At 48.1% G+C, this 17,528-nt stretch overlaps 1 protein-coding gene across 2 annotated transcripts in view; it reads right to left on the bottom strand.

Annotated features, from left to right (window-relative positions):
- The window catches only part of Slc22a13 (solute carrier family 22 member 13), a 41,273-nt gene extending 26,221 nt beyond the window's left edge, over window positions 1-15,052 (bottom strand). Inside the window, exons 1-11 of one of the 2 annotated variants that reach the window (XR_007344314.1) lie at window positions 14,107-15,052; window positions 8,825-8,928; window positions 8,421-8,575; window positions 8,063-8,231; window positions 7,746-7,866; window positions 7,561-7,655; window positions 7,112-7,326; window positions 6,804-6,912; window positions 6,071-6,286; window positions 5,753-5,825; window positions 656-744 (exon numbers count right to left, since the gene is read on the bottom strand). Coding sequence is in view for 1 of the 2 variants with exons in the window: in XM_015489485.2 (XP_015344971.1) it covers window positions 3,634-3,654; window positions 5,753-5,825; window positions 6,071-6,286; window positions 6,804-6,912; window positions 7,112-7,326; window positions 7,561-7,655; window positions 7,746-7,866; window positions 8,063-8,231; window positions 8,421-8,575; window positions 8,825-8,928; window positions 14,107-14,484 (1,656 nt within the window). In the remaining variant the exon portion in view is untranslated. Of the gene's footprint in view, window positions 1-655; window positions 745-3,316; window positions 3,655-5,752; window positions 5,826-6,070; window positions 6,287-6,803; window positions 6,913-7,111; window positions 7,327-7,560; window positions 7,656-7,745; window positions 7,867-8,062; window positions 8,232-8,420; window positions 8,576-8,824; window positions 8,929-14,106 lie in introns of those variants that run through there. The other variant, XM_015489485.2, reaches the window with a different exon arrangement.
- Window positions 15,053-17,528: the final 2,476 nt, after the last annotated feature.

The following is a 17,528-nucleotide window of genomic DNA, read 5'->3' as shown; positions in this document are numbered from 1 at the left end:
AGGGCCCAGAGAGACAGGAACAGCAAGGAAGGCTGAAATCCAGGGCTGCTTGATTCCCTGATCGGAAACGCAGCATGTACTCCGGATGCTGGCAAAACTGGGGCACCAAAATACATTAAAAACACTTTTTGAAGATTTCCCTATATTTGAGGAAAGCCATTGAAATATTAATCACGGGGAAACCTCCCTCCAGTGACTTTGAGATTTACTTCTGGCTTCAGTCTTCCTGTGTTGGGGCAGTCACTGCAATCCTCCCTCTTCTACCAGGCCTCCCTGATGTCTGTGGGTCACCTGAACGGCTGGTCCTAGTCCCCTTAGCCTCCTCTGAATTCCCCTAGCAGCACTGCTAGGGCCAAAGGGACCAAGCAGGTGGCACCTACCAGTCTTCCATGAGGCTGATGACCAGGGTGAGGAGTCCCCTTTGTTCTGGTTATAACAGACCCCCGTCTTTTGGCCCAGTCTCTGGACAGAATGTTCCATCAGCTCAGTGAGGCAGAAGTGCATAATCCAAAGAAACATACTATTTCTTACACATGTGAGTTTACTCATACTAGCAACAGATGTTAATTATCTATACTTAAAAATCATGAGGTCATTTTTTTTTTCTTGATCAGAGACTGAGAAAGTTAGTAAATATCAGGGTCTTTCCACTCACCTGGGCTGAATGCTCAGGACTGATGGTCCTCATTGCTGAAATCTCTGAGGAGGGAAGCAACCAGGCACTGGGGAGGCCACCACTTCCACCTGCAGGGGAAAGGTCAGCACCAGGAAGATCCTGGCCATGTCCTGGGAACTTGGAAGCTAGACATTTCCCAGTCCCAATACAGATGACTGTCAAGGCCTGTCCCAGGCCCCTCTGTAGGCAAGTGGCCTGGACTCTCTGGCCAATGGTGATCCTGGCTTGATTGAGAGCCAATGACTCATCAGACCAGTGGGATCAGGAGAAACTTCAGGAGCTGAAATCTCTCACCTCAAAGGAAAGTTGGGGGCAAAAGCAAATTCAATTCAGAGGTCCCCACAAACTTGCCTGATGCCCAGACCCCTTGCCTAAGATGGGGGGTCATAGAGAAGAGAGACTGATAAGGAAAAGGCCCTGCCTTCAGCAGCTCCCAGGTCTGGGAGGGGGGTTGGAGGGGGGAGCAGAGGAAAGGGCCTTGCCCTTAGTGGTGTCACTGCCATCTCTGTGCACGATGGTTCCCTTCATGCAGCAGCAGGGAACATTGAGGGGCAGGTGAAAGATTAGGTGGTGGGCAGTCTAGGGAATGGCCACATGGTGGCTCCCTATTTCTAAAAGGAGGAGACGGTGCTTTCAGTGAGGAAGTGGAGGATGGGAAGCACACCCAGTGGAGGTTAGAAATGGCCATTGGAGATGGAAAGCAAGCTAGCTAGGGGTCCTGGGCCCTTACAGATCTGGTTGAGGCTGGCAACCATGAATCTATGGAAAATAGACTTGCCCAGCATGTGACTCTCTAGCAATGACCAGTGGTCGGGGGTGCAGAGAAAGAGCAGGCAGATAATTGAGCTTATATGCTGCTGTGGTTTTGCTAGTGGGACACAACCACAGGGTAAAAGAACTAAAGTGTAGGGCCAGAGATGGAAATGCTCTCTCTCGATAGAAATTAAAAGGTTGGCTCCATTCTCTCATCTGAGTAGAGAGGACAGAGAGAGGTAGGGAGAAAGCAAAGGGTCAGCAGACCAGAGGGCCCCAATGAAACCAAAGACAGTGTTATAGGAAGAATGCTTGTATCTTCCCCTGCTTCCAAATTCACATATCAAAACCCTAACCCCCAATGTTCTTGTATTTGGAGATGGGACCATGGGGAGTTAATTAAGGTTAGATAAGGTCATAGATAAGAGTGGGATCCTCCAGATGAAATTAGTGGCCTCATAAAAAAAGAGAGAAAAATTCCTTTCCTTGCACATGCACCCAGGAAAGTCTGTGTGAGGGCATAGAGAGAAGGTGGCCATCTGCAAGCCAGGAAGAGGGCCCCCACCAGAACCTAATCATGCTGCACCCTGATTTTAGACTTCTAGCATCTAGAACTTTGAGAAAATAAATTTCTGGTTTTAAGGAAATGTCTTATGATATTTTGCTGTGGCAACCCTCGATGGCTAGGTCAGTTGGGAATGAGACAAAGAGACCAAGATGGAATGCAGTGGTCAGAAGGCAAGACGTCTGAGTTAGAGGGCCATTCATCTTTTCATTTATATGCCAGAAATCTCTTTAAGAATTGGAGGTGGAGAGGGATTTTCCTATGAGGATGGCAGCTCTGGAGGAGAAGGGGTGACTGAACCAGGCAGGAGTTTTAGATGAATCGGACTGTGTGATCTGGAGGTCAAGAGGTGGGAGCAAGGGAGAGAAAGAGGCCACCACAATAGGGGATTTACAAGAAGGCGGGGACATAATGGTGGAGAAGCAGTGGAGAGTAAAGAGCCCTTTCCCACAGCTCCCCAGCTGTGAGCAAGCTCAGAGTCAGAGGAAGAGGCTGGGGATGCAAAACCTTCCAGGAAGGGCTGAAGATGTGGGGACATCTGCTGGCTTTTGAGTGGCAGTTCCAGAGATACAGTGTCATGGTCTGAATATGAAGACTTTTGTCAAAGACTTATGTCAAAGTCCTGGTCCCCAGTGCAGCAATGTTCAGAGGTGGAAATTTGGAGAAGTGATTGGATCATGAGGCCTTTAACCTCATCAATGTATTTATCCATTGTTGGATTTGTGACTTGATGGCATTATCGGGAGATGAAGGAATTATCGGTGGTGTGATCTAGCTGAAGAGAGCCAGTGCTTTGGGATGTGCCTTTGGGGACGATAGCTTGTCCCCAGCTGTTTCTTCTCTCTCTGCTTCCTGGCTGCTGTCAGGTAAGTATTTTTATTCTGCCACATGCTTCCTCTGCCTTACCACACGCCCACAATTAAGAACTAAAACCTCTAAAACCATGAACCAAAATAAATTTTGCCTCCTGTAATTTTTTTCCTCAAGTATTTTGTCACAGTGACACAAAGCTGACTAACATATACAAGTTGTACCTGTGGGTAGAACTGGGTGAGGTGGAAGATAGTTTATAGGGGACAGTGTCAAGGTAGAGGGGCAGTTTGGCTGGGGAAGTATGGGGACAGCTTAGGCTTTGGAAATGGAAGCAGAGAACACAAGATGAGAAGAATGGTGGTTTTAATTTCAGAGGTCCCCCTGACAAGGGCAGATTGCTAGACTCCTTTGCTCTCCATGCCCAGTCAGGGCTCCCAATATTATAATCTTGGAGGATTTGTGCAAAGGGACCTATGAAATTGTCCATTCTTTTTCTTTTTTGTGGGGTGGTGGGGTGCTAGGGATTGAACCCAGGGTCTCATACATGCTAGCATTCTAAAAAAGAAGGCTGAGACCCAGAATGGGAGGTACTCCTGCCAGTTAGGCTTGAGATCTGAGTCCTGCACCAACCCCTACAAAACCAACCATAATATTGGTAGGTTCATTGCTAGTATGTGCCATAAATATGGGTTGTTCTGTATTCAATAACACCCTCTGGAGGACAGCCACCATTTGGCATATGCTGGCCACTGCCTGGCACAGTGAGATCCCCTTTCTGCTGTGCTCCTCAGGGCTAAGACGAGATCAGGCGTCCGACAGGTACCAGCTAGTGACCTCCCATCAGCAACTGCAAAAAGACAAACATTTACCCACTAACCACAACAAGCCTGGGGATACTTATAAATACATAGAGAAAGATCTTTTGTCTCCAAGCACCCATAATTCCTAAAAATAAAAATCCCGAAAGACTCCCAAAAGCATTAGGTGAATCTCTGCATTTACACTGGTGTCAACAAAGGGTCCCCTTTAAGGCTCTTCCAGGAATGACAAGCACTTTGCCTCCTTTGAGGAGCATGTGTCCAGAATCTTAGGGAGGAAACTCCCTGCAACTCTGAAATGGTCCTTTCCCTAAATCTATTCAGGGTGTGTTTTGTTTTGTTTTGCCATCACATATTGGAAATTTCAACCTGGGTGGCTCATTATATCAAGGAAGACTCTGTGTGTCCCTACAAGGAGAGTTTAGCTTGGTATTTGATGAGTTTGCATGCTGTAGGAAGTTGAATAGAACTTTTACCCATCACTTCAAAACTGTATGAAATATCCATGTATTTGAAAGAGAGGCTCTGGACACTTCCATGCTGGATGCACAAAGAACTGGTCCATCACTGACCACCTCTGTACATTATATAAGAAAAGTTGAATGCAAGGGAGGAAGTTTCTGGAAGAACCTGCCATGGTTTGGAAATGGTTTCAGTGTCGTCCCCACCAAGGGTTCATGTTTTGGGATCTTGGGCCAAAGTGTGGCAATGTGAGAGATGACAACACCTTCCAGATATGGGGCTTAGTGGCCCCTCTGCTCTTTCTGGCTTGTGATGTGATCTCACTCTCCCCCACACTCCTGCCACTGCAATGCCATCTGCCATGAGGCCCTTACCACACCCATGCCCTTAAACCTCCAGAATTGTGAGCTCAATATAGTTCTTTTCTTCATGAAATCACCCAGTCTCAGGTATCTCATTATAGTAATGGAAAAAAGACTAATACAAAACCCTTCTAAGGGGTGCCTGTGAGAAAAAAAACTAAAATCTTCTTCTTGGCAGGAGGTGAGCTGGAGCAAGGACTGGGGAAAATGAATGAGCAAGCTCTTTTTCCACCACTTGGTGGAGCAATGATACATGGTGTTCTGTGGGCCAAACAGATGCTGGGGAAGGTAACCTGGCTTGAAGTAGCTTGCTGGGAGTCCCCCACCCAACAAGGTGGTCTTCTAAAGTCTGGGGATGCCAGCAGTAATACTATATGGAACAACGCTAGGGTGGGAACTGAAGAAGGGTCTAAAGAGGAGGTTGCTCATATTAAGGAACAACACAGTGGCCCAGAGAAGATCTCTGAAAGTCTCATGAATATGGCCCCACGGAAGAGCCAGAGGTAAGAAGCCTGTCAAAATGCACTGGAAGATCAGTAGAAACCTGGAAACAGTGACTGGTGGCCAAGTATAAAGACCTATGTCCTTCTCCTTTCCCTGCCTGGGCCCTAGAAGAGCCAGAAGCAGCAGAGCACAGTGGGTAGGGGCAGAGCCATGTAGTCTCCCTCTGCAGAGCTCATCCCTGAGCCTCACGTAGGTTAGGCAAGAGCTAAGTGTGGGGCAGGGGATGGGGCAACTTCAAAGAGAATGTAGGACAGTCTTCTCTTAGCAGGATTGAAGGTCCTAGCACCTTAGCCAGAGGGGCCTGGTCCAGCCACTGGAAGAAACTACAACCTTCTCCTCATCGACAGCCCTTTATCTACCTGCCGCCTAGAGTCCACAACTTCAAAATTTATTTCCTCTCCACTTGATCCCACTACTCAGAAAGGCCCTATCTAGTGCTCTGCTCTGGATTTGACTGAGTTTGGGGGGCAGGGGGTGCTCCAGACTGAGGGACCAGGATGCCATAGCCCCACAAACTATCAGGGAACAAATGATGCCCATGACACACCCAAGACCCTAACTCGGGGCATTGGAGTGGGGCTCTGGGAATGAGAGAGGTGAAGGAAGGAGGGATGTCCTGTCCCAGATGCTTCCAGGATTGGACTCAGCAGTGGCAGAGAGCTGGGGCCATGTCCTGTGCGCTCCTCTATAAACAAGGCTCATCTGTGTCCTCTTGGGGACACAAAGGGATGTGTAGGCAGCTTCCTGCTGCTGGTGGTCTGATTCTTAGAGACCACAATCAGAAATTTGTGCTGCTCACAGTGGTCACCCCTGGAGTAGAACTTCTTCCCGTAGCGTCCATTTCTTTCTCTGGGGGCACTGCCGTCGGAGATCTGCAGGGAAAAGAAGGCTCTCATTGTTGTCCAGAAATTGGTCCCATGGCATCACCCCTCACCATCTCCCTCCTGAAAATACGGGAAATCTGACCCAAGGTCAGTAAGATGTGTGGTTCCACAGGGATCCATATTGGCCTCTAAGCAATGATGGACTAATGGTGAAGAGGAGGTCTGGGTTTCTGGTAGAGGGGCCTCTGATATGGGGCCCAGGTCCTGGGCTTCAAAGCTAGAAAGCTGCTCACCGTGTGCTGGGCCCCTGATCCAGGTCCTGGATGGTGTCCTTCAGGGCCTGGCCACGTGTCTCTGGCAGCAGAATACAGAGTATACCTGCCCCGATGGGGAAGCTGCCGTAGATGAGCATAGGGAGTTCCTTGCGGTACTTGCCCAGCAGGAGCACAAGTGGTGTGAGAATGCCACCTACTCTTGAAAAGATGCTCACCAGCCCCATGCCTGTTTGCCTGCAGGAAGGCCAGTAAAATTTGAGCAGAATAGGCCTCAACCTGAGGCCACAGCTCTACCCCCAGACCCCTAATTGTAGCACCCCCCCACACCCCCAGCCAAAGGCCAGCAGGGTCTCCAGTCTCCTCTGGCTTATTTAGTGCTCCTGCCCCTGCATGTACCTCCCACCTCCAGGCCTCCCTGTCTGCCTGTTCCCTGTGTGACCTGTCCCCCTCTAAGATCAAAGGCTATGGCTCCCAACCACCCCTTCCCTCATCTGAGTGTTTCTTCTCCTGGGTCATTCATTCTGAAATTTCCCCCACATTCCTGTCCTGACAAGGCCAGGCCATGGCCTACATCCATATCTGTCCTCTGCCAGCCTGGAGATACTTGAGGACTTGCACTACAGCTCTGGTTGTCAGGGACCCAGAACCAGCCTCATTAACTATTTGTGGGCTGGTGGTGAGGGTAGCAGAGGACTGGCCAAAATCAAGGCCCTAGAAGCAGAAAAGCAAGAGTCATATCAGCAGCTCTTACCGGACGACGGTGGGAAAGAGCTCAATAGTGTACAAGTAGGAGATGGTGAAGCCAGCAGAAGTGGCGAACTTCCCCACCACGGCCAGCACGGTGACCACCAAGGGCATATCTGCTGGAAGATGCTGGTCAACCACACGTAAAGTAGGCCACCCACCACTTGGGCCCTGCCCGCCACCTTGTCCACCCAAACTCCTCACCTCTTCTGTACCCAAACCCTGGGGAAACCTTTACTCCCGACAGGAGAGTGATGGCCATTGGTCCAGCCCCTGCAGCAGGGGTCAGGGAGGGAGGGAAACATCCAGTCATACCTTCTGGGATAAAGATGATGATAATACACATGAGGCCACCCAGAATCAGAGTCCCCATCTGGCTCCACTTGCGTCCCAACTTCTCCATCATGAAGATGCTGAGAAGGCGGGCAGGCACCTCAGAGGCTCCAAATATTAGCTGTGTCAGGTAGATGTCCAGGCCAAAGTCTCCCACTTGGAGGCTGAGGCCATAGTACCCAAGACTGTCCACAAACCTGTAAGGCACCCAAGGGTTCCTGTCATTGCTGAGTGTTCAACACCATCACATCCAGAGGACGAGCCTGCCTTGGTCAGTGTCACAAAAGGAGAAACTAGCACAGCTAGGGAGGGAGCACACAGCCTGAGAGCTACCATCCCACCACTTGGTGGACACACGGGAAAAGTGGCCATGGAAGGGGCAGCATATTGGCACTGTCCTCAGGAAGGGGCATGAGCCCTGGGCAACTCACCAGACACAGATGAGAATCAGGGTCACCTTCCGGAGATGGGGGTGTCTGAAAAGATCCAAGGCATTCCCTGAGGAGGCTGTCTTCTCTGGGGCCAACTGAAAGAAGATGCAGGGTGAGGGGTCATGCAGAGGCTCTTTGGGGGTCAGCGTCAGGGGCAGGGACAAGCCCTGGCCTGCTGGAAGTACCTGGTCCAGAAGCTCTGGGGAGATTTTCCGCTTGTTGACTGAGGCTGCCTTCTGAACTAGTTGTTTGGCTTCCTCTATCCTCCCCTGGGTGAGGAGCCACCGAGCAGATTCTGGCAGAATCCTGTTGGCCAGGAGCAGCTGTGACCTTGGGGTCTGAAGTCCCGTGGAGCCTTTTCCTAGCCTTTCCGCACCTCCATACTTGGAGACTTCCTCTCCCAGGCCAGCCTCCGACCGCCCCAGGAGGTGAGTGTGATCACTGCATTCCACCCCACAAAGCTGGCCTAGGGGTGGTTTGCTCCTGGCAAGTGGCTCCTCACCAGATGTACGAGAAGAACAGCAAAAAAGGAACAGCGCCAGCAATCTGAAGGAGCCTCCAGTTGCGGATACCATATGCAAGTCCTGCCAGCACCATCTGTCCCAAGGCGAAGGTGAACTGGGCCAGGATCACAGCCCGAGTCCTCCACAAGGGGCTCACCCACTCTGAAACTGTGGGGACAGAAAAGCTGAGACTGGGCCACACCCTGCCCCTTCACTCCCTGCCACTCTCTAGATGCTGCCAGGTCAGCATGTCCTCAGTCCTCAGGCCTCAGTCCCTGCACGAGAAGCTCCCCTGGGACTGCCTCAGGTATGGGCAAGGTATGTGCCTGACAAGGCTCCCACAGGCAGGGTACTCACGCAGGGTAACAGTGCTTATCATAAATCCAGAGACAGCGGTAGCCACAGCAAAGCGCAGGACCATGTAGAACTCAAAGCTGGGCACAAAGGCCGTGGCCAGGCCCACGAAGGCAGTCAGGAGCAGCTGCACCAGGAGAGAGGCTTTGCGGCCAATCCTGAGGTAAAGAAGCAGAGCTGTGTGTGGTAAGGGAAGGGGCCCTGCTGGGGAGGAAGCAGGTAAAACCCCACAGGCCTCACCTGGGCTGTCTGAGGGAGGAGACGTGGCCCTTCTCTGAGAGCCCCATGGAGGGTGGTGGGAACCAGGCCTCTTCCTGGAGGCCGGCATGAGGGGCACTCGGGGAAACTTGGGCCCTAAGGAGCCTAAACACATGCTAGGTCAGGGGAGAGCGGGTCAAGGTTCATACCAGTCACAGAGGGGCCCAAAGATGAGGGCCCCAGCAAGGAGTCCGGACATGAACACCGACTGTGAGGTCTCCTTCAGGTGCTTCCGATGGCACACCAGGTTGAACTGAAGCAAATATGGGCAGATGTGAGTCTGGGGGAAGTGCTGAGGGCAAGTTCTTCAACACCTAGCCCTTGACCGCTCTTTTAGGGATCGTGTCTATGGTTTCCAAACTGTGTTCCAAGGTACTCCAGGGTACTACAGTGAACTCACTGGGCACAGCAGAGTATATTCAAAGGGAAATAAATAGAGTGATATTTGACATCTGTCTGACATGACACAAAACTACCAGCCCAGGATAAGTTTGTACTTCAACATGAGATCACCCTACTTTTCTGTCAATGACATCATATCTCTGTGAAGTCCTGTTTTGGGTAATAGCTGTGGAACAACAACAACAACAACAAAAAAGTAAACCATGTACAAATCAGCAGGGAACCAAAAATGGACCTAGCAGTATCCAAGGGCTTGGAAACTATGTGTGCTCAGGAGCCACATACATCCCATTAATAAGTTGTTGCCTTTCTTTAAGAATGAAATAAAATGTTTTTTCTTTGAATTTAGGTGTACTATTCTTTCAAACCACTAGTAAATTGTTAGGACATAAACACGTGTTATTCTTTGGACTTAACAATACATAGAACCATATTTCTTTTAGCCTAAAGGTACCATGTATAATCCCTGACACATTAAGGATATAAAATTTGAGAGCCTATGATCTACCACTGATGGTTGCATCCTGACAAGTAAGTAGGGTCTCTTCCCCTCAGCTCAGGCATCCCTGTGACCCACTTGGGCCTCTCCAAATTTTCTCATCTGGCTGCAAAATCCCCTGAAACACTCACCAAACACAGGCAATAAGGAACATTCACACACACCTGACTGGGACAGAGGAACATACACACATAGTGGGAGGGCGGGGTGGGAGATACATCTGGGCAAAAGCTGCCAACCCACCTGGAGACTTAGAGGCAGCCTAATCCACAGTCTAGGAAATGAAGTGGAGAAAATATGTGGATCCACACAGCTCTGCACACATGTCCGCTACATGTGCACGTACAGTACACATGATTCCCTCATGGGCATTCTGCACCCTTTGCACACAACTCAGCTTACACATGAGTGTTTGTAGGGGAACGTGCCATGTGAACCCTCCTCCAGCTTCCCTCCTGTGAGGATGCCTTTGAGTGCCTGTTTTGTGCCATGCACAGGGTGCTAAGCGCTTTACACGTATTACCTCAGATCACTGCCACAACAGCCACTGACTTATTGTTATTTTCCTCCGAGGGAGGTTAGCAGCTAATCCTATATCCCACAGCTGGATGGCAGCTGGTGGAACTGACACATTTCTATTGTCTAGACAGGGAATGAAACTGAGTGGAGTCTAAGGGAATGTTTGCTGAAAATGAGCAAAGGAACCAAGGCCAGCACATCGATGACCAGTCAATCACCATCAGTTAAATAATCTTTAGCAAGAAATTAACCAATCCAGGAGTTACCACTGTGCTCACACTTCCATTCTCAAGGACAACTGTTAATTTTTAAGGACTTTCAGTAGATGTCAAATGATTAACTGATTACCCCTGAGAATGACATGGGACACAGAAGGGCTCTTAACTGTTGGTCCATCCTGTTTGTTTTTGCCTAGTAACTATGGATTGCCTTTGTAGTAACATACCATTTAAAATAAATAAAGGCTTGCAACTGCCAAGCTCTAGGGTCAGAACTGAGTGACTTTGTGTAACCTTGAGCCTGTTAGTCTATCCATCTGTGTTTTGGTTTCCAACGTGTACAAAGTTGGTGATAAAACCTGCTATATGGTATGTATCATCTGATAGGATTAAAGGAACTAACACATGTGACATACTTGGCTTGGTGGCTGTTATACAGCCTGCGCTCAGTAAAGCTCTGTAGGATGGCTACACTAGCCCTGTGCTCACCAGGCTTTCAAGGCTACAGTGTTCTGCAGGCATGAATGCCAAGCTATGGGGGTCTTCCAAGTCTGGCACCTCTGGTCACTAGTCACAATTCTACTACCTCCCTATAATTTATACCCCTTATATCATTAAATTCTCACACTTAGTCCATTGTTCAGCAGCAGCAGAGACTGTGTCTTGGAGAGGTGCCAAAGTACACCCAAACTCACATAGTGTCATCATGTTGCAAATGGCGCAGAGATGAAGAGGACTGCACTTGGGATGCCATTTATCCACCTCCCCAGCCCTAACACCAATAGTGTTTGGTTCTGTTCAGGGACAGCCAGAGTGACTTGCAGAATTCCACCCTCATTTCTAGAGCATGTCTTCCTTATTCTAAAACCTTCAAGGCCCTCTTGGATCTCTAGCAGAAATCCCATATTCTTCAGCACTGAACCTGTAACCCTACAAGAATTTCCAAATTTCTTTTTTTGAGTATTCCTCAAAGATGCCAGACATTTTTATACCTCCAGACCCTAAAAATGACTGTTTTTTCTGATTCTCATTCTTTGCCATTCCAACGTTGTCCACAATCCCAGGAAAAGTGCTACTGTTTCTGCTATTCGTTGACAGTCTGTTTCCCTCCCCTTCAGAGTTCTATATGGAGAGAGCCAGGAAATATTACACTGATAAGGTAAGAAATAGACAGGTACTATGACCTTCAAGGGCATGTAGCCTTAAGGAAACATGTTTTTTCTTTTCAGATTACTGTGGTTTTTATTTTGGTTTGAATATGAAGCCACAGGTTATACTAAGGACACTGGGGTGTCTACTTAGAGAGAACCTTCTGCATCAGTGTGCAGAGCTCTTTTTCATAGATTAAAAAAAAAAAAAAGCAGAAGCAGAAGATCTCATTCCAAGGGAGCTCTGCTCTAGAACCAAGCTTAGATTGTCCTGTGGCACAGGTCACAAAGTCCCAATGTTGTACATTCCCTTGAGAGTCACAGTTCTTGGAAGGGTTGGAAGTGGGAGGGTAAGAGGTCCAAGGCCCAACCCAGCCAACATGGACTAGGCTGCTGACTGAGGCTGAATTGAGGCCTCTGAGTGCTGCCCACAGGTTGTTGAAGAAGCTGAAGTCAGTTTCAGGTCTGTGCACGTCAGATCAAGTGGATACAAAACAATTTCAGTGAGGCAGACCACTGAGTGTGTTGCTGGGAGCCATGGTGCCATTGGGAACCTTGACTCCAACACAACAAACAAATCTCCACCTGAGTATGTGCTGTTTTTGAAAAGTATGCAGTTACCGGATTGGTGGAGAGCCATAGACTCTTGACCTTTTTGACACTGTAGGACAAGCCAATTATGAGAGATTATGGCAGTTGAACATCCACAAATGAATGTGTTTCTTTTCTGTTTTTCAGGGGTCTCTGACCTCACTAGAAGTAAAAGAAAATGGGGTGCCTGAGATAATGCATCTACCATCTTGCTTGTTGAGACACAGATTGATCTCAGAGATGACCCCTCTCCTATTGAGAAATTTGCCAAGAGCAAATAGAAGACTTCAGAAAAGCTGTCCTTGACCAAAGTGCTGTCAAATGGGGTATTCTCACTCACATGGAAAGGCCTAATCAATGTGTTAGACACAGTAATATTAGTTGCCCTGGAGCCTCCTGTAGCTAAAGAAGGGCTTCAGGTGTGTGCTGTCATTTATTAATATATTCCTCATGTTAGTCAATTTTCCATCTGCTATGACAAAATACCTGAGGAAATCAACTTAAAGAAGGAAACATTTATTGTGGCTCATGGTTTCAGTCATTTGGACTCATGGCTATGGGCTTGTAGTGAGGCAGAGTGTTCTGATAAGGGTCATGTGGTGGAGCAAACTCATTTATTTCTTGATCCCTAAGGCATGCCCCCAAGGACCCACTCCCTTCTACTAGGTCCCACTTCCTACAGTTTGTACCATTCCATAGGAGTCATTTAGCTAGGAATCCATCAATGGACATTGATGAGTTTAGAACATTAATGAGTTTAGAATATTAATGAGTTTAGAACCCTCATGACCCAATCACTCCCCCAAAGTTATACCTCTGAACTGCATTGGGGGCCAGGTCTTCAAAGCATGAGCCTTGGGGGACATTGGAGATCCAAACTATAACATTCCTTGACAGGTGCCTTTTCTTTTCCCCCTTGAGTAGATCCAGTGCTTGATGAAACTCAGGTAGCAATCAAGAAAATTTGTTTGTCATTTGCTGGTTTTTTAAAGGGGAAGTTACTTTTTAACAAATAGCAACAGCAAAACAGGTGCCAGATCCTTGAAAATATCCCCTACAAATCCTAGTTTACATTTACCACCCATATTCCAGGCACACCAAGTTACCTACACCTTGAAAACCACCTGTTTCTGGCTGCCAGGCCTTTCTTTTGATACTCTTTCTGCAAAAAAAACTCTTCTCTGGCAACATTTTTGAGCATCTTGTTGCCCAGCTCACATTACCACTTCATTTAGAAAGTTGTCTTCAGGAGAAAGCAAATTCTGGGTCTCAGAGGCCACCTAGCCCTTTACTCCAGTACAAGGGGTCCAGGTCTTCCCTGACCACGAGAGGTCCTTGGAGAGGGACTCTGTGTCTAAACCTTACCACCCGGGAAGCCACAGAGGAAGGAGCTAGATGTTTCTGAGGGCCCCTCTTGCTCCGAAGTGGCTAGAGGGAGCATCTTTCTGTAAATGTACCCAAGTCTCTCCTAAGAGAATGAAGTTAGTAGGAGCAAGTGCTTAATTATCCACAGGATGAGTCTTAAGAGTCGAGAGTGTTCTCCAGCATCCCAGAGGCAGGGACCTACAGAGAGAAGCCGGAAAGTAGGAAGCCAAGTCAAGCAAGCAGGATGGAAAACAAGTGGACAGAGAAAGCAACAATCTAAGAGTTAGGAAAGCACAGGACAGGTAATCAGGCCGACGTGCAAGGGTGAGCCGAAAGACAAAGGGAAATAGACAGCTAGGAACACGGGGTAGAGAGAGGCAGCATCAGAACAGGAAAACAGGGCACAGGCATAAAGGCAGGTGCCTGGGCAGACAGACAGAAGGACAAGCTTGGAGACAAAAGGACAGGCAAAACTGAACAGAGAGCTGGGCAGGCAGACCATACAGAGAAAATAGAGACTAGATGGACCAACAGGCAGAGGACAAAGAGAAAAGAGGTGACTGCAAAAGGTAAAACAGGCATACAAATGGTCAACCACACAGGAAGAGTTACAGAGACAGCAACAGTCAGTGCAGGGTCAGGCAGAGGGACCAAGACAAGTGGACAGATAGGCACAAGGCCAGCCTTACCTCGTTCAACAGCGATCGGGGCTTGTCCTCAGGATAGTGCCAGCTGGTCTCACAAGGCTGTGTCTCATTGAAGTGGTGGCTGAGGATGTCCTCCAGGCTGGCGTTATTGGGGGGTGGCCGGAACATGAGGCAGGACTCAGGTCTGCCCTCAGCATCCAGAGGCACGCTCAGTGTCAGTTGCTCAGCTGCACTCAGGTTGAGAGTGTGGTTCTTGACCCAGGCCACTGAACAGTAGTGGGCCTCATCCAGGACCATGAAGACCTGGCTAAACATATAGAAGGGGGACAGGAAGTTGGGGATACTCATCAGGATCGTCAACTGTACCTGGAAGCGACCAAAGTCACCTATTTCAGCTAGAACCTGGGCAAATTGAGCCATGACTGCTGTTCACCCCTCCTCAGGTAACTCTGGAGATTAGCTCTGGTGCACTTGTTCCTTTGGACAGCAGTGACAACTGCATTAATGTTTAATCCAGCCTTGCCTAGATACACCTGTCACACAGCTCCCTAGTTGTGATTTGAGAAAAGCAGAATATAATGAAAAAAATCATCCGGTCTAGCTTGTAGCATCTGAAGCTATTTTATTTACTGTGAGCAGGCATCACAAGGGGAATTAAGAGCAGTTTCTTGGGCCCTGAGCTTTAGCTTTTTTTTAATACAGCTTACAGTAGCCATACCCGCCCCACCTCCAATTGCAACATCCTAAACAATTCACACCAGCTCAAACATTTCCATTTGCTAGAGAATCCAAATTCTGAGACAAGTGTCTCCGAGAAACAGGAGGCTGCTCTAGAGACCAGCCCACATTAGACAGTGTAGGGTAAGGTAAGTCCTCCTATTTCAGCAAGAAAAACCAGCCTGCAGACTCCATCTCCTGGGGATCACAGAAATAGTGGTGGTGGGTGCCATGTTATGTTGGGACAAAGGGTGACTTCTACATTAGACATCCAATGGGTTTGTAAAGCCTTACTTGAATTATGCATGTCTTTTAGTAATAGAAGCAGCAATGCACTTTACCTGTAATGAGGAAGATGGAAATGGAAATGAATTTCTCCCACTCCTTGGAACCTAGGGGCACTCCCATGTGTGCTCCAAAGAATGATGTTCAAGGACATTCATTGTTCTAGTGAAAGTGAAAGATTGGTGAGAACTTGATTCCAGAACCAAGACCTGAATACACAGTGAGGCGTGTCTGTACAGAGAGGCATTTTAGGCAGCTCAGGGAAACCAGGCACCTGTCTGCACTGATAATGAGCTCCAAATTAAGTATTGAATGTGCGAGAGAAGTACAAGCAGTGAGATAATATCCCCAACACAGAAAGACCCATGAATTCCATGACTATGTGCCCTCGGTGCACTTTGTTTCCTGTGAAGCCAGTTCCTGCGTCAGAAGTGGTGCTATGCGAAACACCACGATGATGGATACAGCAATCCATGAATCCATGGATGGTGGTTTTGGCAGAAGCAGTGCGTTCAGGCAAGACAAATCCCAATCCAAAGTATCTATTCCAGGAAGAACAACATGCTGCCACTTCCATGAGCGAAGAGGTCCAATGTAATCCACCTGTCCCTCAGGTGGCTGGCTGATTACCTGAGAAATGATGTCCCAGGAGGCTCAGTGCCATTCTCCACTGCTGGCAGATGGGGCCCTCAGCAGCGGCTGTGGCCAGGTTGGCCTCAGTGAGAGGAAATCCATGTTGCTGAGCCCATGCATAACCTCCATCCCTATCACCATAGCCACTTTGTTGATAAGCTCCTTGGGTGGTGACGCAGGTTGCTAGGGAGAGAGGCTGACTGTTAGCCACTGCGAAAGCAGGTTGTCCTGCACACTTGACTATTGAAGGCTTCCTCTGTTGAGGTCCCTCTTTGGAAAGCATTCACATGAGACATAACTATTTACTTATTTATTTCCCATTCATAACCTGGTACTCCATTGCCAAGTACTCCTGTAAGAAGGACTTCCACTGTTCAGTTTTTCCTGCATCTCTGCCTTCATTTGGCATCTGTCTCCTTTGTTCTGAGTCATCTTGCTCTCCAGGAACAACAGTTTGGTCAATAAACATCTTGTGATTAGTCAAAACTAAGAAAAAAAAAAACAGCCTGCATATTAACTCTGCCAAGAACCTAACCCAGCCTCTTAACCCTGATGGACTTCCTCTTCTCCTATGGATGCCTAGTGTTTGATAGTACGCAACACCAGCCAAGCCCAGGAGGCACTACTAGGTGTGTCAGGCACAGGAGCCTTTTCTTTTTTAAGCACCAAACACAATCCAAGAGTGCAAAGTAGTTACATGCAAAAACCATGAGTTGCATTTTGAGTACTACTCTAATCAGTGAAGAAACCATTATCATCTCCAAGAAAACAATAAATGCAGCTGCCTGAGGTTAGTGCTGAGAAAAGAGTTCTCAAACAATCTCAGTGATAACAGGAAGACAGGACAAAGTCTCCCTCCACCACACTCCAGGCACATGCACACATATATACCATAGCACATGAACACACAATCTGCTTGTGTATGGGAAAAGTTCTTCCTGCTATGAATTTGAACCATCTTAAAAGATGGGCTGGGGATATAGCCCAGTTGGTAGAGTGCCCCCAGCACCACCAAAAAAGAAAAAAAAAAGATGGGCAGAGGAACACTAGTGGAGAAAACACAAGGAAGCAAGATTGCGCAGGGCAGTTCTGGATACTGTGTGCCTATACTGGTTACCTAGCTGGCCCAGCTGTTGAAGGTAGGGTAGACTGTGGCGGATAGGCTGCCAAAGGAGAGCACTTTCCTCTTGGCTCATCCCAAATTCCCTGATCAGGCTCATCACTGTCCTTGGCTCTATCTTTTTCTCTACCTAGCCTGCTTGAGTGTTCTCATTCTCTGCATCACCTCTATTGACTTGCCAAGAAAATGGTTGCTAGGAGGTAGGAAGCTTGGGTTCTGCTATTGATTCATCCTGAATCTGCCCCTTCCCACCTCCAAGCCTCAATTTCCCTATCTGAGTAAAGGAAAAGTTTGGACTGGATGATCTCCAAGGATTCTTCCACTTCTTGGATACAGAAAAAGAAAGACTAGAAAATCTCCAAAAGAAAAGCAAGACATGACTAAAGACCTTCCTAGAACTCATCTCCAGTTGGAAGTAGGATCCCCAAATCGGTACTGAGACAATGGATGTTTTAGTCAGCGTTCTCACCACCGTGACTAACAAACTGAACCAGAATAATTTTAGGGGAGGAAAAATTTATTTAGGGGCTCATGGTTTCAGAGGTCTCAATCAATAGACAGTAGACTCCATTTCTCAGGGCTCAAGGTGAGGCAGGACATCATGGTGGAAGAGTGTGGCAGAAGGAAACAGCTCACATGATGATCCAGAAGGAGAGAGAGAGAGAGAGAGAGAGAGAGAGAGAGAGAGAGAGAGAGAGAGAGAGAGAGA

This window comes from Marmota marmota, unplaced genomic scaffold (assembly GCF_001458135.2).
Source record: "Marmota marmota marmota unplaced genomic scaffold, marMar, whole genome shotgun sequence".
In the NCBI taxonomy this organism is placed as follows: Eukaryota; Metazoa; Chordata; class Mammalia; order Rodentia; family Sciuridae; genus Marmota; species Marmota marmota.
This window is presented reverse-complemented; position numbering and strand designations above follow the sequence as displayed.